We start from the raw sequence: 22679 nt of genomic DNA, 5'->3' as shown, positions 1-22679 counted from the left end.
GGCAACTGTCCCAAAGATTGCTAGTTGAGTAAAATGTAAAATGAAAGTGAAAAATAGAGGATCATATGTGACTGGTTTGCTGTTTTCTTGAAAATGCAATGTGGATGGAGAGAGAGAGAGAGAGAGAGAGAGAGAGAGAGAGAGAGAGAGAGAGAGAGAGAGAAGAGAGAGAGAGAGGCGAACTTAAGAAATATGTTCGGTAGGTAGGAATAAAAGAAACTAGGATATATATATACATATATATATATATATATATATATATATATATATATATATATATATATATATATATATATATATATATATATATATATATATATATATATATATATATATGTGTGTGTGTGTGTGTGTGTGTGTGTGTGTTTTTTGACTTCTAGGTGGTCATTCTATAAATAAGCCCTACATCGTAAAGAAACACAACTCAAAAGTAATACGGTGTAGGATTCACACATTCTTTTATACAGAAAAATTACCCTTTCTAATCTTATCTAGCATCTTAATAGCGTAATAAAAAAAGTTCTCGTAGAGTCTTCAGACAAAAAAATAAAAAAAAGGGATGCATCTTCCCAGTCTTATCTTAAATCTGAATAATGTCCAAGGCAGTAAATGGCCCTCCATACGACTGAGACATTCACTTCGGGTACACGGTTGAAATATATTAAACTAATTTCAAATCTCTTACACACGAGAGGGATTTTTTTAGATAAGGAGTTTCGAAGGAATATTGGCGACACAATTTTGGTTACCTGTTTGTAATCGAAATGACATGTTTTAATGTAAAATGAATATGAAAAATGATAAACAAGAAGCTGAATAATTCGATAGCAATGATTTCCTTCTTTCTTTCTTTCTTGATTATTTACTTTGCATAAAAATCTACTTTTAATTATCCCTCAGTTTTACCAACAATCCTGAAATCGACGTATAGCTAGGTTGAAAGACGAAGGTTTCTATCTCAATATCACACTCACTCATAATTTTGCAAATAAATTCGTCTAAAATTGCTGACCCTTAGGACGTTAGGTACTGCCACGAAGTTCTGACCAGGGTACCTTGGGGCAAGTCTGAGCGTATAGCTTAGAATCAGTAAACTATCGTTGGTGCATGTTATATATATATATATATATATATATATATATATATATATATATATATATATATATATATATATATATATATATATATACATGCCAATAAATTGCAATCAATAACACAAGCAAAAATAATACGAATATAAAGTATCGTAGCAGAAAAAGAACCTTTTTCAGAGATGAAGGCTATTTCGCTTCTTTTTTCCTTATTTCTTACAAAACATGGAATGACGCTCGCGCTTTTTATAAAGTTTACTTTGAAAAGAATTTCCAATTAGCTCTCTAAATTGAAACGGTAATGGAAAAAATTAATGGCACTTTAAAACTCTCAGAAAGCAAAGAATATTTCCTACCTTTCATGTCCTTTACAGGCCTTATGGGAAAACACCTCTAAGTTCAGGGAGCCTCATAGTCGACTGGGTGCGAAGATGATCGAAAGAGGTGGTTCTACGTCTATGTGGGGAATTTTATATTCATTCTGGTTGCCAGTAAGCCTAGGATTCTGTACATCCGGTGTTATATTTTGGTTCGCCTATCATCTGATAAAATACACTGCTTTTAATGCACTTATTTATTTTTTTTTAAATGCCTTATGGATACGGCAGAATATAATTGTGCATGTACAAAGTCACTCACTATCAGATAGATAGATGGATAGATAGATAGATAGATAGGTATGTATATATATATATATATATATATATATATATATATATATATATATATATATATATATATATGTGTGTGTGTGTGTGTGTATATATATATACAGTATATATATTTACTAAAAGGACCTCATTCAAACTGGATGGTATCTAATGGAGTTTTTATTCAAAAGTTACAAGCTTTCTTGGACAAACAGTCCACATTATCAAGTATCCGTATAATGAGCAGACGCGTCTGCTCATTGTACGGATATATGATAATGTGGACTGTTTGTCCAAGAAAGCTTGTAACTTTTTGAATAAAAACTCCATTAGATACCATCCAGTTTGAATGAGGTCCTTTAGTAATTCTACTAATGCACAGAACAGTGGTGTATGTGATAAAGTTAATATAATATATATATATATATATATATATATATATATATATATATATATATATATATATATATTCACTCTCCGTGGTGTATTTTCAACCTTGACCAACAAAAATAGGCTGATCTAAAAATTACATAAAGGTCTCTAATGCCCCTATTATATATATATATATATATATATATATATATATATATATATATATATATATATATATATATATATATATATATATATATATATATATGTATGTATGTATATATACATATATACATATATATCATATATATATACATATTTATATATGTATATATACATATATACATGTATATATATAAATATTTATATATGTATAGATACATATTTATATATATACATAAATGTTACCTTATATTTTTACATTTGTTAATAGCCTCACATTTTTCTCATATTTTGGGGGGAAATTCGAACGCTTTCGCGATGGGTTGGTGTGATACCAAACTATATTACGGTGAAGAATATAAGGCTGTCTTAGCACATACATTCATATATTTGTCTTATTCAGATATACTTTTGAAAGGCTGGAATGGACCTATTCACACAATCGTAGCATAGTTCGTTAGCGCTTACTGCTCATTAGGTATATTATATATATATATATATATATATATATATATATATATATATATATGTGTGTGTGTGTGTGTGTGTGTGTGTGTGTGTGTGTGTGTGTGTGTGTGTGTGTGTGTGTGTGTGTGTGTGTGTGTGTGTGGTGCACGTGTGAGTGTTTGTACTGGTACGTATGTATTTACTGTTCATTTTTGCTCGAATAAATGCATTTGCAATCAGAACATCTGAGATTCCTCACATTTTGTTGATACTCTTGTCACTACAAAGCCTTGAAGCAAAACATAGAAAACCCTGCTACTTTGGTTAAATTGGGACTCACGCATAATAGTTAAAATTATATTCTAGAAAATGGATAAAGCTTTCAGTATTATGTACTTGTTTTAAAATCTCCATTAGAATCAAAGGAAACATATATACCGCTCATGAATCCATGAAAATATTGTGATACAAATGATAAAATATAATGCGTGAAGTATTCAAAGCGTATATTGTTCAAGGCAGTTTGTTAAGAGCGATTAGAAGTTTCTGTGTAAAACTGAAACTTGTTTGAAACTGCGTAGATAGGGGAGCAATTGGCTCAGTGTAAAAGTAATTCTCAGAAAAGGGTGCGCGGTTTCTCTGTTCGAAACTAATACTTATATGAGCAGTGAGACAGGGGAAGCAATGGGAATGAACAGACCTGTACATGATTGTTGGGGTGGAGAAAGGGTGGTTAGTGGATTGTGAAATGATTCGTATTTGCAAAGTACTCTTGCTTGGGTAATTGGTGTTAAATGAGAAACTGTTCAGCCTCCGAGGCGAGCTCTAAATTGTTTATCAGAGGAGGGCATTTAGAACAAATGTTAAAAAAAGACGCGTTATGATGGCAAATGAAGTAACAAAAATCATTAGAAAGGATATTATATATATATATATATATATATATATATATATATATATATATATATATATATATATATATATATATATATATATGTGTGTGTGTGTGTGTGTGTGTGTGTGTGTATGTGTGTGTGTATAATGAACACATGAGAATGTGTTTCATTATAATGAGCGTGTCTGTGAACTCAGAGAGCTTAGCGAAGGCTGCGAAAATATTTATCAAGCACCATCATATATGAACAAAATCCATTTTCGTTCAACTTTTACTTATCCTCTTTGTCGCATATCCGCTGATGTTATATATTAAAGCGGTGAAGCTCAGTTCTGCACTTTTGTTTGCAAGTATTTGCATGAACGACGCCGCGATGAATATTCAACAGGATTTTTATTTTTATTTTCAGAGTTCAGAAATTTTGAAGGCTCATCAGGAAATGGAAGACAAGGCTCCGATTTAACGTTTGCTAATTGACGATGATATTGGCAAATAAACTGTTGCTCGTGACATAAGAGTTTTTTGAAAGTTAACAACTAAGGGAGATATGTCAAGACGGTGAGCACACATATAAACAGACAGAGACTTTTATTAAAGGGAAGGAGAGAGAGAGAGAGAGAGTACACCCTATCACCCTAGTATCACGAACACCTCTATATCTCGTGTCCTTTCTACGAATGTAATACAACTGAAATACATCAGACGATTAAGTCTCTTACTATATAATCCTTTAAATGTTTCATACCTATAACAACTGCTCCTTAATTCAAGGGTTTTAATGTCACTACCGAAGAAGGTTTCATGGCACTAAAAAGCAAAACTTTGGCGAAAGATTAAGGCAAATTGGTCTTTTCGATAAAAGTCTGTAAGGCCACTTCCTCACTCGAATAATTTTTACTTCACTGCAGTTTTAACCAACTTCAAGTGAAATTAAAATTATCATAGAGAGAAACAGAGAATATTGGATTAAGGGCAGACTAAATTTCCCAACATCAGAAACTTTTTTTCTGACTTTTGTTCAAAGAGGAAATTAATCTTTTCATGTTAAATAAACCTACATTTTACTGCATACTTGTGAAGGATTTTGTTACGAGATAGGAACTCTCTTTTCTGTGAAGAAAATTTTTGATTATTAAAACTCATCTGTGAAACATCAACCATGCATAATACTGATAACTTCTAGGGAGGAAATGTCATCATAATGTTTTGATATTTGAAAATAACTAATATACAGATGATGAAACGAAAGGCAAAAAGATAATTGAGGTACGAAGACTAAGTTGGACAAGAAAGACTTGAAAGAGAAATGCTAATGAGGATGCTGAAAGAGTCTTATTGGTTGATTCGTATTGTTATAAGTGTTAATAATCATGGTATTAGTAACAATGTTGGTGTTATTGTCGTTGACCACTAACTGCTCGTTTTACATATGTTCTCAACATATTTACAAAAATAAAATTTAAACTTTTATGATTTAGTTTTTCTCATTAATAATTTTTATCATATACTCAAGCACATGTGGCGTCTACTATTTCATGACAATCCTTCTCCAGTCTTTCGAGTTTCCTCTTATCCTCAAGGTTAAAACTCTAAACGGAAAGGAAGGCAATAATTATTATCTGTCATTTTTAGAATTTAACGTTGGTTTCTTGAACCTTTAATGACTAATAAACAACACTTAATGAAGTAAATGTTTTATAAGCATTTCGTCCATTGCACTTATTGGTATTTTATTTATAAAACCAGCATAAAAAGATATTTCTTTTTCTATGATAAACCCCGTATGCAGTTACATCGTTGAGCAATATAAATAGTTTAAGTAATAAAAAGGTTAATCACAGAGGGTTCAAGTGGTTATCCACGTATTAATATATCTAAAAACAGAAACAAATAATCATATATCTATATTTTTTTAAGATAAGCATACACTACAGCACTACAGCAAATCAGGGCTCACACCTGAATGTTAAAATTCCACTGCAAAAAAAATCCCGATCTGGGATATTTCTTCTTGTTGATATTTCCTTTGCTTTAGGATTTGTTTTAATCTTTGATAATTGACTATGCTTAACTATATGTAATGGGGTGAAGTTCCATTCTGGGTCTGTTATAGCCCTGAAGAAGGGGCTGTAATAGGACTGTCGGGTGAAGAGAATAATATGGTAAGATACAGCAACGATCTTTGTTTTTTCCTTCAATTGTTTATCACTAAAGATACAAAGATAATACAGCAGCATCTGATAAAAATTAATTGCAAGGAAAGCTTTGCCATAAAAGTATATATTCTATTTGAGTAAATATGATACGAAGAAATGGAAAAGAATAGTTATCGGTCAACGATTACATCAACAATACTGCTACTAATATTGCTACTAATACTATAACTTTCATTGCTATTGACAAAAGTTTTATTAATCTGCTGCTCCTACAAGCAGGTAATTAAAGTGGAACAACGTTATTTAAAATATTAAGAGGACATAGGAATTTATTGAACACAATGATAATGACTTATGTTTTACTTTCCTCGCATTCTTCCACAAGTCATTGGAAGCACGAAGGCTTACCCACCACTATAGCAGTATTTTCCAGGGATTTACGATCAATCAGTTTACAGTAACTACAAAATCTGGTATAAATTATAAATATATATATATATATATATATATATATATATATATATATATATATATATATATATATATATATATATATATATATATATATGTATATATATATATATATATATATATATATATATATATATATATATATATGTATATATATATATATATATATATATATATATATATATATATATATATATATATATATATATATATATATATACATATATATATGTGTGTGTGTGTGTATGTCTGTGTATGTGTAATTTTAAAATTTCAGATTCATTTATATGTTAGTAAGCTTTCATTTTATTGGTGAGAAAATGGTATTTTTTACTTTAAACCGTTGTTGCATTCTGCACTTGATAATACAATGTTAATGTATTTGAATGTAGGCTATGCTTTGAATGTTCTGAGATTCGCTTCATCAGCAAATCACTTGCCAGGTGGCAAATCAAATTTGCGTGATACTGACTTTTTTTATTCATGTTATTCTGTTGTGATTTATCACTCAATTAGGCTTCCTCATAGTATATTTGAACTATAAAGGAAACAGAAACCAGATGTCTAAAACCCCTAAATTGAATGGTCGTAATATAGAGGAAATTCTTTAACCTTTATTTTCATAATTTTTAGTCAAAATTGTCAGAAACTAGATTTTAAAATTCACTGCAGTGTTTCTATCGCTTATGATCATTTATTTGGTGTCTTTTAATTGCAGGCAGGCGAATAAGAATAAAATAGATACCCTTTCATTGCTCGAGGTTAGGTTTTAAACTAAGTAGTTACCCTTTCCAGAAGATGGTTTCGTTTTCTTTCACTATATTTTAGGAGAGAGAAAACGACTCTTACGGTTATTCTTGGTAAACTCTAATTCAAAGATATAGTTAGTTCTTTGCTTTCAAAAAAATATGAAAATTATTATAAACATCGATTTAGGAATGAGAATATTTCATAAGCAAATGCCGTAAGAGGCTAAGGACTATAACTGCAACCATTAAAAAAATACTCTCATTAAAATTAACTTTTTTTTATGGTTTCCTAAAGCGCATTATGAATTTGGATTTTTTGGGGGGAAAGAGTACAACTATATGGCCCTTAGATATTCCTTTTTCCGAGGATATCATGTTTTACAGGCTAACATTCTATATGACTAGACCTAATTTCCTCAAGTAATTTTGCACACCAGTAGTAATTCACTGGGAAGAGATCACGAATGAGTAGTTTATCAGTGAGCATTACTGAAGCAGAAGTAAATTAGTCCCTTGGGGGAAAATCAAGGATAAAAACAGTTTGCTGTCTTCGAATTATGTAAGATATTTCTTTTATATGCATAACATTATAGTTATGTTTTCAGTGGCTCCCTTTTCAAGTGATACTTGATCAGTGATTAGGTACTGAATATAAGCGTTTGGTGAGATATGTTTAACCAGTCAAAATGTTTCGTATACATAATGTTATTCAGTCTTCTATACGGGATTAAATAGTTCATACTCACATAACTTAAACAAACGGTACGTGAAATAAACTTGAGATCTGCAAAGTATTTTTAATTGAAGCTAAAGCAGTAGGGAACTACTTCCAACCAGTATAATACGTTATTAAAAACATTGTACATCCTTAATGCAAGAGACTATTAAATAACTCTAACCAGTTTTTTAATCAAATAATTAATAAGATTTTGTTTTTCTATATCAGTAGCCTTTGTTTTTATGGTAATGATCACCAGATTTACTTAAGCAACTTAACCTTAATTTGGATATTTTTTGCAACGTAAAATCATTGGAAAAATTATGAGACACTAATATAATTTCTATAACTGTGAATTTATCGGAAGAATTTTCCATGCGATACCAATTCCCGTTTTTAAAAAGTTAGGCTGTTTTTTATTTCACAGTACTGAAACGAAAACTAGCTACTTTCCTGGCAAAAAACATGCTATATTAACATTTATACAACGTGATGGGACATTTTTCTTTCTTGTCATCAAGATTCACACTTTTTCATCACTGGCCATGCAATTGTTTGAATTTAATGTAAAATGGAACCTAAGAAGAATTCTGGAATACAAGCTCATCAAAAGGACCCTAGGTGCTCTTAGCACTTGAGAAATCCAGGTTAGGGGCAGCCTTTCCAGGCACTCCCTGTGGACCCGTTGTCCCTCGCAGTCCAGGCATTCCGACTCCAGGCTCGCCCTTCTTACCCTGGGTTCCCTTCTGTCCCTTGATGCAGTCACCTTGCTCTCCCTTAATACCGGGTGGTCCTGAGGAACCACTCGGCCCTTGGGGACCTGGTATTCCTTCCCGTGTCATGACAGTATCGGGTCCTGAATCACCAGAGTCACCTTGTTGTCCTGTAATCCCCTGAGGTCCAGGAAGTCCTTGTGGTCCCTGTGGACCTTTCACGCCTGTGTGAATGCAATTGCTATTAAAAGTGAATAAGATATAAATGCCAAACATCTGAGACTTTTGCATTTAACTTTCTCATGGCTAGCATTTCACAGCTTTTCCATAACAGAATTAAATGGCTAATACCATTAAATTTCTTTTTCATGTATATTGCATGGCAACAACATTAGAAGAGCCAGTCTACTTCCTTTGAATTTCACACTGCAGATGCTTTCATTCACTTTTACAAGTATATCTCGTCAGCATGTAAGGATCTTAAACTGTCCTTTTAACTGGTGCGTTTCTAAAGATGATCGATTAAGTGGTGGCCATTGATTTTTGCTAAGGAATATAAATATTTTGCTGGTAAGCATCAAACACAGATGTTTTATTTTTATGGATCTTGTAGTCTGGAACAACCAAATCAGCATTACATCGTAATTACATTACCAGTAAAGAAAGTTTTTCTTTAATGGCTTTCTTTCATGCGTCTACTTGATATTTTTACTATTTGCGCTAAGCCACTGATAATTCAGGGATATTTTGTGCAGCACATTACCATACAAAAATCCGCAACTGAATGCTTACATAACCGCTGTTTCTGAAGCCAGAACTAATCGCAATTAATGTGAACTCTTACTTTGAAGGCTTAATACACAAGGGTGGCAGGTAAATTCTCGCCAGTAAAAATAAAATTGAATGCATAAATTCACATTAAAGATTATACAAAACATCTTATTACTAACAAGTTGTCTGGAGATTTTTATTTTTAGAAACTGTTCGGAAAACCGAAAGTTTTTCGCAAGCCTTCGGCTTTGACCAAAATTAAAATTAGCTTCCTGGGGGTAGAATATAAAAGATATCTTTAGAATGAAAACAAGTAAAAAATTATCAAAAGATTAAACATACCTAAGGCTCAAGACTTACCCGAATTAACCCAGGCTCCCAGCTGTTTTATTGCCGTGGCAATCAGATCGACTTTATTTTGAAGGTCATCCAGCCCTTTGACCTCGTCTTCAAAGAGGGTAATCTGCGCTGCAATAGCCGCTAAGTCAGAGCAAGAACAGCCTGTATAACCCGCCTGCAAGCAGTCAGTATAATAAGGTAACTTTTGACGCTTGTCTGTGAAAATGAACAATGTTAGATAAAGAAAATCATAGTTGTCTTAAAAATACAAAAGCCATCAAAAAGTTTTGTCTTTGTTTCAGTTGATGTCAGGAGACGGGAGACAATCAGGGAACAATTCATACTCTGGACACTAATGTTGCTGTTGTGGGTCATTTTTTGTTTTGTCCCTATTGCATAATAACCTGAATAACTAAAAAAGCACTTGTTCAACTTTCTGGGCATTTTCTGGAAATGCACACATTTAGGAATGAATGAGGAAAACTTTAAAAAAGAAATTTACCGTTGCGGTATGTAATCATGAAAAAGTTTGAAACCACCATAAAACCGACATTTCTTTCTGCCCAATATTTTCATAAACTCAAAGAGTAAAGTTATGTTACATATCTCCTTGAGAAAAATTAGTGTCTATGTTTAAGAAAATTATTAAATTATCTTTGCAGTTTGGCTATTAAAGTCGGAGATTCTTCAGGATTTCCATGTATGCGAAAATTTATTTTAAGTTTAGCGAGAGAGAAACAAGAACATGGTAGTCCAGCTGTTAGGCAACAAATATAATGTTGCAAGGTAGTTTTAACCATGATATATAAATGCACACTCGAATACTGAAAGAATCACATTAGCGTTATTGGTTATAATCATGCATATTAATCAAAGAGACATTGCACAATCTAAACTGTATTGCAGATACTACCGTCATGAGGATTACTGAGGAGCAAGTTCGAATCTATTAAGTTGGACGGCAAGATTAACACAGCTGCGAAAAATTAATTAAACAGATATAACTGTATCGAAGTAACATCCAAGAAACAGATACTGCATCATTATAGTCCAGAATTAACGTAGTATAATTTTGCTACACGGACTGACTGTACACAACGTTCCCACGAGGGAACATTCAGACACTCATTCCATTATTCAGTTGTTACCCCAACTTCCGAACTGAAAGGATTACACTACGCAGGGTACGTACGCTGCATAAACGATATGTATTCCTCCCCAGCTCCTTACTATCAATAACATCCGTTAATAAAAACAAGGAAAAAACGAAAGGCAATATAATCATCATAAACCCATTAACCCTAAACTGATGCTCATAGTTAACCTCATCGAAAATTATGACTGTCGTGCGAATTATCATATTTCAGTTTAAAACAAACGCGTAGTATATATATGTGTGTATATATATATATATATATATATATATATATATATATATATATATATATATATATATATATATATATATATATATATATATATATATATATATATATATGTACACATGTCTGTTTCTTGTTTTAAAAGGCTGGTGTTTTTATATTTTCCATATATATCTTCATATAATTTCTAGGCTGGTTTTCTCTTTCAAATATAGATTACTAATGTTTAGATACCTATTTGACAAATTTATAGGATTTTCTCTGACTCCACATTACTATGTGGGTATTATGACAGATAATAATGATTATAACAATAGTCATTTATTCATCCAGTTACAACTCACATCAATAAAAAATGAGATGCGTCGAGGAAAACAAATGATTCTATTAAAAAGTGTAAGAAAGTTATTTGTGATATCTTGCGTAGGGATAGCTTGGGTCACTGAAAGTAGACTTTAGGAAGAAATACACTTGTTTTCATGGGAAGCATTATCATGTACACAGGGTTACTTATTTCTTAGCAGGTCATGGTATCAAAAGTGTTCCATAACTATATATATTCCTCACATTTGATTGTTTACTACAGTCAGTAACCTTACACTTAAGAAAAATATGTAAAACTGATATTCTCCTGTGTGTGGGAGAATCGTTTCTCTAGTAGTTATTTAAGCTGAGAGCAGAAAATTCTAACAAGCATTTAGGCTTAGGATTCAATATTGTTTATAGTCTTGGGGGATAAAAGTCATTTGTACATAAATCAAAACCATGAATTTTGATTGCAACCGGTTCCATAACAATCAGAGTTAATCCATTTTGTATGATAAAAAATCTGTCACAAAATTTCACTTACCTGATAAATATGCTTTGTTTGCATTAGAATTAATTGTATCATTCGTGTATCCTGGAGAAAAAAACCTAATTTACATATTCAGCTAAAACTACTATTTTGTTGGTAAACGATAATAATGTAATGAGTACCTGCCAGATTCATTTAATACTAATATTACTTCCTAACCTTGGCTCTAAAGTCTGCTTATGAGAGAAAACTAACGCTAAAATTGTTTTTATCTGACTAACTCTAGCATAGAAATGCAAGCACGTAATCATGTAAAATAACATTGTAGAGAGATACTAAACATAATACAGAAATGAAATTTGCATAATTTCTCAAGCACTCGAGGGTTTACACTTACTGAGAAACGTAATAATTTTTATAACATGACATTAATTTCCTTCTCATCCACAAGACCTTACCGGAAAGAGCGTACGCAAATGCCTCCCGTGAGCTGTATCCTCATTATCACTGATGTACTCTGGCTTCAGATTCAGAAGTCTCGCTTTTAGATCTCTAAACTTTTCCAGAGCCTTCTCGGTTTCATTCAAGGTTTCAAGGTTTTCCACGTCGAGTGCATCTGAAGAGTATGAGACTGGTTAGTTTCAGAGATCTTGCCAGAAATGACATCAGAAAACAAGTGAAAAATGAGCCGAAGTTTCTTCGGCGCAATCGAGTTTTCTGTACAGCTTATATAATCAAGGCCACCGAAAATATATCTACCTTTCGATGGTCTCGGTATAATTCTGTTTGAGCCGCGCCCCGTGAAGCTTTAACACGGCCCGGAGGTGGCCTGTCCTATATCGTTGCCAGACGCAGGGTCATGGCTAACTTTAACCTTAAATAAAATAAAAACTACTGAGGCTAGAGGGTTGCAATTCCGTATGTTTGATGATTGGAGGGTGGATGATCAACATACCAATTTGCAGCCCTCTAGCCTCAGTAGTTTTTAAGACCTGAGGGCGGAGAGAAAAAGTACGGACAGAAAAAATACGGACGGAGAGACAAAGCCATTCCCAATAGTTTACTTTTACAGAAAAGTAAAAAGCCATCTTAATAGTTTTCTTTTACAGGAAACTAAAAAGACATGGAAAGTAACGATTCAGAATATATTCTGAGAAAAATAGGGGTTGAGACAATTTAAAATGGAACAAACAATTAGAATAAAACCCGACAGAATGAAAACACAGGAATCTTATAGCATTGTTAAGAAAATGGTAGAAAATTAAATGCAATGATTTTTCATCTTACGAGCCTTTCTTAAATTATATTTTGTCTTAAACGTCTTTCTAACTCATTTTTGCAATACATAAAATTTAGAAACTTTTTTGTATCATAATAACATTTAGAACTATTTCATATCTCAATCCATTTTTTATTTACTTGTGATATCTTGGTGGAAGTAATTTTATTTGTATAAGTACACTCATTTATTAGCAAAACATATTACACGAAAATATGCATGATACTGTGTTGACATATGTACATTTATATAAAAAAAACACATTATGTACATGCATGCACCGATGAATGCGTTAAACTCACTTATTTCCGAAGTAATTTTGGCACTTCCTACTAACAAAATTCCACTGAACACCATCCAGCATAACGTCCAAAGTCTTGCTGCCATCTTTTACCTGTAATTAAGGTTAATGACGTTATTATAGTCAGAATTTTGTGAAACATACAGATGCGTGTAAAATAAAGATTGTGATGTCAAAATCACAGACGCACATACACACACACACACACACACACACACACACACACACACATATATATATATATTTTCATATATATATATATATATATATATATATATATATATATATATATATATATATATATATATATGTGTGTGTGTGTGTGTGTGTGTGTGTGTGTGTTTAAATATATGAATTCACACACATTTTATATATATATATATATATATATATATATATATATATATATATATATATATATATATATATATTTATAAATATATAAAAGTATATATTTATATTTATATATAAATGTTATACAGATGTTCTTATTGATATTTGCAGCTTTTGGAACGAAGAAAGACGCTCCATGACGTCTCTCAATTAGCCGAGACCGCCATATCTCCAACGTCCTTGAAGAACAAACAAGGGAAGCAAACAGAGCAGCCTTTGTGTCAGGAGCAAGTACAGTTATTCTTTATATTTGTTCCCATTTTCTATTTCTTTGTTCATTGTTTGCCGGCATGGAAATAAAATCAAATAAAAAAAGGCCATGCTATCGCAATATTAAGTTATGATAGGCAAAGGCTTCAGTGTAAGATATATGAACGATACAAATTCCTTTCTGTTGAGTGTCTGCGAATTTAAAAAAATCAATGTTATTAAGTATTTCAGCAGTTCATATAATTATATTTACCATCGATAATTTAGCAGATCCCTTTTAGCTATCTATAATGCTTTGTTAAAACAGAATCAAAGCTACATTCATACATACATACATACATACACAGCCTATGTACATATATACATATACAGATATTCTTTTGACCAGAAAAACTATAAGCCAGATAACTATAAAGATGTCTACAGAAGACGAATAGCCTCCCTCTTAAGGATTCTAAAATATCGCGTTGATATATTACTTGCATTATGGTAGTATATTCACATATCTTATTCCCTTAGTGTCTACTGCAATTCCCCCGAAAAAATGGAGCATATATAAATACGAGAAATAATAATACCATTAATTTCACGAAAGATTTTTGCTAATAAAATGGATAAACAATCAAGAGAGCCAATGCATTCCACTCTCTGTTTACCACTAAGAAATAAACCTGCGTCCAGCGGACTCTTTAAAAGTAAAAAAAAATAAAAAAAAAAAAACAAGGGACTCGTTGTCGAGAAATGTCTGCTGCCAGGGCCAGATGAATGGGGTCCTTCAGCGAGGGTGTCCTGGTCACAAGGCTAAACAAATGCCAGATCAGACCTGTAGACGATTATAGAATTGGAGGTTGTGGCTACAGAGTAGCTCTTGCCAGAGTTTACTTGTAGTATTTGTACAAATATTTTTCACCGAGCGTAATTTGTAAATGTAAACACTTTCATAATTTTTAGTTCTGCATTTCTTTCTCTCTCTTACTGCTTGGAATTCAGCAGCGGTGTCTGTACGTTTGAAATATAAAATCACGTGTAGTAGTGAATATAAGCATATACCTATCAATCTATCTATCTATCTATCTATCTATATACATATGTATATATACATATATATGTATGTATGTATGTATGTATGTATGTATGTATGTATATATATATATATATATATATATATATATATATATATATATATATATATATATATATATATATATATATATGTATGTGTGTATATTGTTTGTTACATGAGTGTGTTTGCTCTTATGAGACTGTACTTCATTCAGTGTCTCGTATTGCAAAATATCCCAGGCTCTCATTTCCGATTGACTTTCAGAGGCATCGGGATGTTATACATGCGTTTTAAACTTTACAAGGTCCATCAGATCCTTAATAATGTATTTTCTTTGATAAGAACTTTTGTTAACTTGAAAATAAATGTTGCTTACACGTAGCAACGGATAAGGAAAAAGGTCTAAGCTAATATAAATCCGTGACTTCTATTACTGATGACAGATTAGAGAGCAACGGAAATTATCCAGTTCTGTGATAATTGCGAAATATACGCTTTCATAAAAGAAAATACTATGAACATTATAAGTCATCCTGGAGCCCATCTTTGTAAACTTCGACAATTAAAAGATATAAGGTGAAACACAGGTATAATCTCGTCCTGTATGTTCAAACACACACAGTTCCAGATATGTATAGCAAGTTAGATAAACTACATCTATATTTAGTTTGATCTTTAGCAAAACCTAAAACTACGCTGAAGATGTAAAACTATTAAGAAAAACAGACCGAAAATCTAACTCTATCAATCTTGACTCAGGAATATTTAGCAAAGCTAAATGAGTAATAACTTCCACATTTGTCAGTCTCGACAGAAAAAGAGGAAGAAGAAAGAAAAACAAACTTCTAACTTTGAGGTATACAGTAGTGATAACAAGGGATTTAAATCCAAGCAGCTAAATTGGATCACATATCTTAAATCAACTTTCTAAGATATAAGTGGTACATGTTTTATCTCAAATATTGTGATGAAAACGGAGTGGTAAAGAAGGGTGCAGCGTAAATTAAGTTAATAAATTTAAATATTAAAAAAATACCTTATGAGTGGTAAATGGTCCAGGCTATTCATTGATGAATTTATTGTTGCGTACATAATTCTAAAAAGAAATGAGAATGTTAGGGATCCATGGACCCTTATACTATGCCTGGCTAATAGTATCAATATTTTTCACTTTAGCATATGAGGCAAAATTGCATTTCCTGTTCATTGACAGACGTGTATAATGTGTGTGTGTTTGTATATATATGTATATGTGTATATATGTGTATATATATATATATATATATATATATATATATATATATATATATATGTATATATATATATATATATATATATATATATATATATATATATATATATATATATATATATATATATATATATATATATATATATATATATATGTATATATATATATATACACTATATATATATATATATATATATATATATATATATATATATATATATATATATATATATATATATATATATATATATATATATATATATATATATATATATATATAGTATATATACTATATGAGAAATGCACCAGTTTCCCTCCAACCCTCTCCACTCCCGTCTCTCTCTCTCTCTCTCTCTCTCTCTCTCTCTCTCTCTCTCTCTCTCTCTCTCTCTCTCTCTCTCTCCCTCGATCACTTAATGAACCAGTATCTGAAGCGTTAATCATTCACAACAATTTGTTAAAAGTTAAACTACAAATTTTTTAAAGAATATATGCCATTCAAACATTTTCTTTAAATCTGTATCTATCAGATATCCATATCTTCTCCTTTGTATTATTAATGGATGTAAAACCAAATTTTCTTGTTTCCATTTTCAGACATTGTTGAAATCACAACACACACGGACGCTAATGACAGTGCAAAATCCTACTTACCGAAGAAATGAGATTGTTACCGTAAACAAAATTCCAGGCGTAAATACAGCAATTCCGCAATGTTCAAGTACCGCCAGGTCTCACGAAACTGGCGCTAGGAGGTTTCATCTGCCAGACACACAACTACCTCCTCCTAGAGACCTAGAGGTACGCCCTCTTTCAAAGAGGCCGGATGGCCCCTGTTTCTGTGTTGCCAGTGTTTCAATTCCCGTCGTCAGTGGCACACTTAATCGCTGTGACGCCTTCTTTCACACGGTAATATTGGCCTTTTACGACAGTGGCAAGATATTATCTTCAGGAGGCCTCTGCATCCTTTTTGTGTTAGATGAGTCGTGATGCAACTTAGTGCTGTTGATATATATTTAATTGTAAATTTCCTTGTAAGCTTCCCGTGGATGCGTGTTGAGAATACCCAAACGTGTTGATGGGCGTGTTTTCGATAAAATCGCACTAAGCTTTCTGAAAGCTATTTATATGATTCTGCGAATGCATATAGGCTAGTGTTCTTGCATATGCAGTTATTATTTCTCACTTGCTTAAATGTATCATAAACTTATGTTTGTATATTTTTTAACCGAAGTGCTTTACGTTGTGTTCTGTGACTTATCTTAAAAAGTGAAGAGAAAACAAATAAACAATTACGGATTCAGTCGGCTAGTATGGTATAATCAATGAAACAACATATTATTTACTTTATGTGGAAAAAATATATCCATTATGTCTGTGAAATGTTAGCCGCTAGAAATTCAGAAAGAACTTTCCGTGAAAATGCTAATATCAATTATGAACAATCCAACACGAAAAATGTGAAGAATGCTACTTTTCTTCCTTCAAATGAAACGTTTCAGATAAAATTTCCAATTACACTTTTCAGTTTGGCGTATATTTATTCAATGAAATGCAATCTAAATGCGCAAATATCCAGGCTAGCCATTAGCATTTGTATCTTCTGCTCTAAGATTTGTTCCAGGATAAATCGCGTCAGTTTTATTTCTTTTTTTATTTAACTTGAATGTGATATCTCTAAAAAAGGCACGCACAGATAAGAGGAAGTTTTTTAATGCGCTCGTCTATGTACAAAATTACTTGGAACTTATTAATATATTGATCTATCTACCTCTAATTAGATGTGCATAAATATTGCAATACAAATATGACGCACCGAATCGGTGGTTTGTAGAACAAGCGCCATATACTTTTACCCAAATATATGCATATTCACGCATAATGACAATATATACACCCATTTCTTCAGTCAAGTTGTGCTTTAAGGAACTTTCGTCTACTCTTTAGCCATATCTTCGTCATTTATGGCCTTCATTTTGCCTCCATTCATCCAAGTATACGTAAATAATTCCCAGTTTACGTTTCTTATTCATAAGCCTTTCTGGAAATAAATTTTAGCTTTCCTTATTCTTTTATATGGATATCTTGGCCATAGGTCAGAGCGATAGCAGAAGATATTTTGTTCCATTTCATGATTACTCCTTAAATTCCTTTTAAATCTGTAATTATGAGTAATTGGTTAAAATTCATTTCACTCGCGACTCTGGCCTTGTCTCCGTTTCCAGATGCGGCACACATAAATACTTAGAATATCACACGCTCATCAAGCTTTACACATTGCTCGATGGAACCATGCCTCTTATGGCACAACGGTACATTAACTCTCACCAAGAATAAAGGCTAATAAGATATAGTCCAAATGTTCTTGTTATCTTATCATAATTCCTTCTTTTGCAGAGCTTGAATGTTTAATATACTTACTAATGATATTTTGAATAAGATGAACACTTACAATCTTTTCCCAGGCATATGTAACGTCGTGACTTCAGAACTTTGAGTCATTTTCCACGGCATAAGTGGGGAAAATGTCAAAACTGTCTGGCACATACTTAATAGGATGGCTGCTGTTCTGTGTGACAGCTCCTTCCTTTGCACGGCGCAGGAGTGGGTCTCTTGGTAGCTCTGGTCCTGAAGCAACTGAAACGTCCTCCAAGATCGATGGTAAAACTGCACGAGTCTTATTTTGCCTTCTTTTTCTTAAATGAATGAAATATACTGTATTTAAGCATTCATTGTTTCAGCCCCAAAGGAAAAATGTCTGTTATTTTCATTTAAATATCACTGGCGTTAACTTGTCGAAAGGTTGATGTATAAGATCGGGTTCATCTAGCATTTCATCGAGTGTTAAAATTTAGAGCTGAAAGAAAACATATAAAACCCATTTAAAGTAATGATATAATTTATTTGAGAATGTAAATTATTTTTTTTCTAAAAGTCTTATTCAAAAATTATAATTTCATTAACCTCATACTCTCATACTGTGTCTTATGTATGTCTGTACTATATGAATTCGAATACTGTCTTTAACTTAATTTTATTTTGTTGTCTTTAACGAAATTTTACTCTGAATTCCAGTTGCTTCTAATACAACCGATTCCCTGAATGAGCTCGAGCAGCTAGACAACCTTCTGTCCGATCTCCAGCCTTTCGGGATTAAGGACAGCCAAAAACGCCAGGGTACAAGACCTGAGACCATTCAGTGCTTCCCTCAGGTGTGCCCCTACGTGCCACCTCCACAACCATGTCCAATACCGGTGCCGCCAACGCCCATACCACCGCCCGTGCCGCCTCCGGCTCCCTGTCCAACTTCGCCGCCAGTAGTCTGCCCAGACTGCGACACCGTCACTTGTCCTCCCGGTCCAGCTGGCCTTCCTGGATTGCCTGGTCCTCCATGTTCAGGGCTACCTGGTCTACCAGGTCCTCCTGGGAGAAGTATACCTGGTCCCCCGGGTCCCCAAGGACCTCCTTGCCAGTGTGAATCAAGAGCCGAAGGTGAATGTTGCCCTGACGAAGATAACATTATTCAGACCATCATCAATCTGGTCATTAGCGGTGGGGGATGCTGTGACCAGGACTGTCCTGTAAGCATTTGTTGCTAGTGATGTTGCTAAATTAAGCTGGCCATATCCACGCACTGATCATATTTTGTGAACAGCCCGTAGGAAAGCGACTATTTGAATGCTGGATTTTTCTTAAGTAATATCTTTTCCAGGAGCCCGTCCCGGAAGAATGCCCCTGGGACATCACTGTCTTAATTTCGAAGTACCTCCTCGTGAGGAAAAGAATGGACCTTATTGGAAAACTGGACACCAGGGTTGATATGCTTGTTGCTGCGATCTATCGAATGAGAGTTGCGATAGAAAGAGGTGAGTAAAAACTATAAAGAAAAAGTTCATATAGATAGTTTCAACTGAAATAAATCTAGTAATGAGATTTTCCGTAGGCTTTGAGACTATATCGTTTCGAAGGGAATAATTTCCTTAAAACTTTGGCCTGTTGATAAGTTTTGTTGTCAGCCGAGATAAAGCATCCCCAAGTTCAAATTTGAGGTTTACACATGCAACAGACCATAGAGTGATGCAACAGTAGATTTCATGAGCGTTTGTCTCATAACAGTATCTACTGAGAACAAACTTTCCAACAAAATTAATTTACTATCATACTGATAATTGACATTTTCGCTCAATATGATGCAAAATCCATTAACGCATTCTAATATCACTGAATGGCTATAGGAAACCCTCCCAAAAAGTTATTTCGATCTTATGGCATATTCAAATAACAAATAAAGTTATTAGTTATTTACTATGAAAAGTGACAAATGTTCCAACGAACATGTAAACTCTTCCTGCGTTATTCATTTACTTGCATCATACTTATGAAGCCATTTATAAAAAAACGCTTCAAAAAGGAATTTTAATTCTTTTAAATCTCCTCGAATCCATATAGAATTTATATTGCCTTTGAAAAAAATATTACTCGTTTACTTTTTTTTTTTTTGTAGCTTACGATATGGTTGGCCCACCTGGAAATCCAGGCGAAGAAGGAGATCCAGGTGAGAAAGGTGACAAAGGTCCATCAGGAGAACCCGGCCAGTGTCCTCAAAGCACCTGCTTCGTCGGACCAATGGGACCTCCTGGACCAACTGGTCCAGCTGGTGAGCCCGGCCCCAAAGGAGAGTGCTGTTACGGAGAAAGAGGACCCAGAGGACTCAAAGGCCCGTCGGGTACAGGGAAGCCTGGACCACAAGGTCCACCGGGTCTCCGTGGGGATCCTGGAGACTCTGGTCGCGCAGTCTGGGGTGGGCTGGAGGAGATTCAGGGGTCTCTGGCTTTTGGAATCAGTACTTCTGGCTAGAAGACTCTTAGAGCCTCTTTTACCTTATGTTCATCTGTGTATTGTATTTCATAAGCTCAACGATGTCTAATCGCTTGACGTCATTGATTGTGATCTTTCGGAATGTATTCATATTTTGATAAATTTCTTATGAAATTAAAACAGTAATTTGTGAAACAGCTTTTGTTTACCAGTGTGAACTGTGAAAAGTAAGAGCTTGTTGAAAGTACTTGTGGTAAAAGAATGGCTTTTATCTTTTACTCTAACCAATCTTATTTTTTTCTTACACTAATGCTTTTTAAGTTCACAAAAAAAAATATGATGAAATGAAATACTTCGTGTTCCAGTTATGATACCACTGCTCCTGAAACTCTAAAAAGTCGCATAAAGATCGACTTACCCCTCTCCAGAGCCCATGACTGACGTCAAAGCTTAAGATTAAAATACGGCCACATTTAATATCCCTTTTTCCTCTAGATATTGCAACTTAACACACGTAAAGACTGATTAGTAAAATTGTTTAATGTATTTTAATCCATTCTAGTTCAAAGAATCAGCATCTCTCTCTCTCTCTCTCTCTCTCTCTCTCTCTCTCTCTCTCTCTCTCTCTTATTTAGATTTTTACATACGATGTAAACAGTAGTAACTATATTCAATGGTTCTTTCGTACTGTTTTAGGTTTCAGAACACAACTTTAATGCAATGCGGCTTTCTTTATATTTTTATATTGCACTCTGCTAAGATTGATAAATAACTGAGTATATTTTAAAGGTACAACATTGGTTTAGCTTGTGATAGTTTAGAAATAACTTGCAAATATTTATAACCTGTTGAATCTTAAAATAAAATTACAGTAACCCAGCTCACTCATTTTCAACGTGAGACTGGCAAGAGAGAAGTGAAAGAGTCATTTTGTGAGACGTTAAATAAGGAATGGACTTTGGTTACTCATGCAGATGTTTTAATTACATACGAATCGAATCGATTCGAATCGAATATAGAATTTAAGCCAAAGGCCAAGCACTGGGACCTATGAGGTCATTCAGTGCTGAAATGGGAATTAACAGTAAAAGGTTTGAAAGGTGTAACAGGAGGAAAACCTCGCAGTTGCACTATGAATCAATTGTTAGGAGAGGGTGGAAAGTAAGATGGAAGAAAGAGAATATGAGAGGAGGTACAGTAAAGGGAACGAAAAGGGTTGCAGCTAGGGGCCAAGGCAAGCTGCAAAGAACCTAAAGTAATGCCTACAGTGCACTACATGAGGTGCACTGACGGCACTAACCCCTTACTGGGTTAATTGCATACGAGATCCTTGAAAGGGTCAAATATGGGATCACTTGGGCATTACAGGTTTTAGCAGCTTCAGACACGTGAAAAGGAGAGATAAAAGAATTAACATAAACGAAATATTTGGTGATGAAAAAAGACACCGTATGTGTACAAGAAGATTAGGGAAGTCGAAGGGAAAATGACAACAACTACATTTAGGATGAATGATGGTAACAACTTCATGGATAAGATGCCCTCAGGAAGATGAATGCAGAGACGAGGGTTACTGAGCAAATTGATTTCTAGTGAACATGTAAATGGTACTTTCATTAAATTTCTGGGAATTATTCCTTCTAGATATGTA

General features: G+C 33.3%; 2 protein-coding genes across 4 annotated transcripts; one reads left to right on the top strand and one right to left on the bottom strand.

Annotated features, from left to right (window-relative positions):
- Positions 1–7776: 7776 nt before the first annotated feature.
- LOC136842513 (collectin-12-like) lies at positions 7777–16999 on the bottom strand. Its single transcript, XM_067109920.1, has 5 exons — positions 16865–16999; positions 13294–13385; positions 12171–12328; positions 9556–9709; positions 7777–8648 (listed from the first exon to the last, which is right to left on the bottom strand). Exons 2-5 carry the CDS (start codon positions 13376–13378, stop codon positions 8329–8331), a joined length of 717 nt encoding a protein of 238 aa, XP_066966021.1. The 5' UTR covers positions 13379–13385; positions 16865–16999; the 3' UTR covers positions 7777–8328.
- LOC136842512 (collagen alpha-3(IX) chain-like) lies at positions 16965–21904 on the top strand. 3 transcript variants are annotated; one of them, XM_067109917.1, is made up of 5 exons: positions 16965–17119; positions 18676–18871; positions 19286–19791; positions 19923–20076; positions 20715–21904. In XM_067109917.1, exons 2-5 carry the CDS (start codon positions 18736–18738, stop codon positions 21065–21067), a joined length of 1149 nt encoding a protein of 382 aa, XP_066966018.1. In that variant the 5' UTR covers positions 16965–17119; positions 18676–18735; the 3' UTR covers positions 21068–21904. The 3 variants fall into 3 exon arrangements, with proteins under 3 accessions (XP_066966018.1, XP_066966020.1, XP_066966019.1); XM_067109919.1 differs by having other exon boundaries at positions 16983–17011; XM_067109918.1 differs by lacking the exon at positions 16965–17119 and adding an exon at positions 17146–17184.
- Positions 21905–22679: the final 775 nt, after the last annotated feature.

Source organism: Macrobrachium rosenbergii, chromosome 10 (genome assembly GCF_040412425.1).
Source record: "Macrobrachium rosenbergii isolate ZJJX-2024 chromosome 10, ASM4041242v1, whole genome shotgun sequence".
NCBI lineage: Eukaryota > Metazoa > Arthropoda > Malacostraca > Decapoda > Palaemonidae > Macrobrachium > Macrobrachium rosenbergii.
Note: the sequence above shows the minus strand (reverse complement) of the source record. Positions and strands in the feature narration are given on the sequence as shown.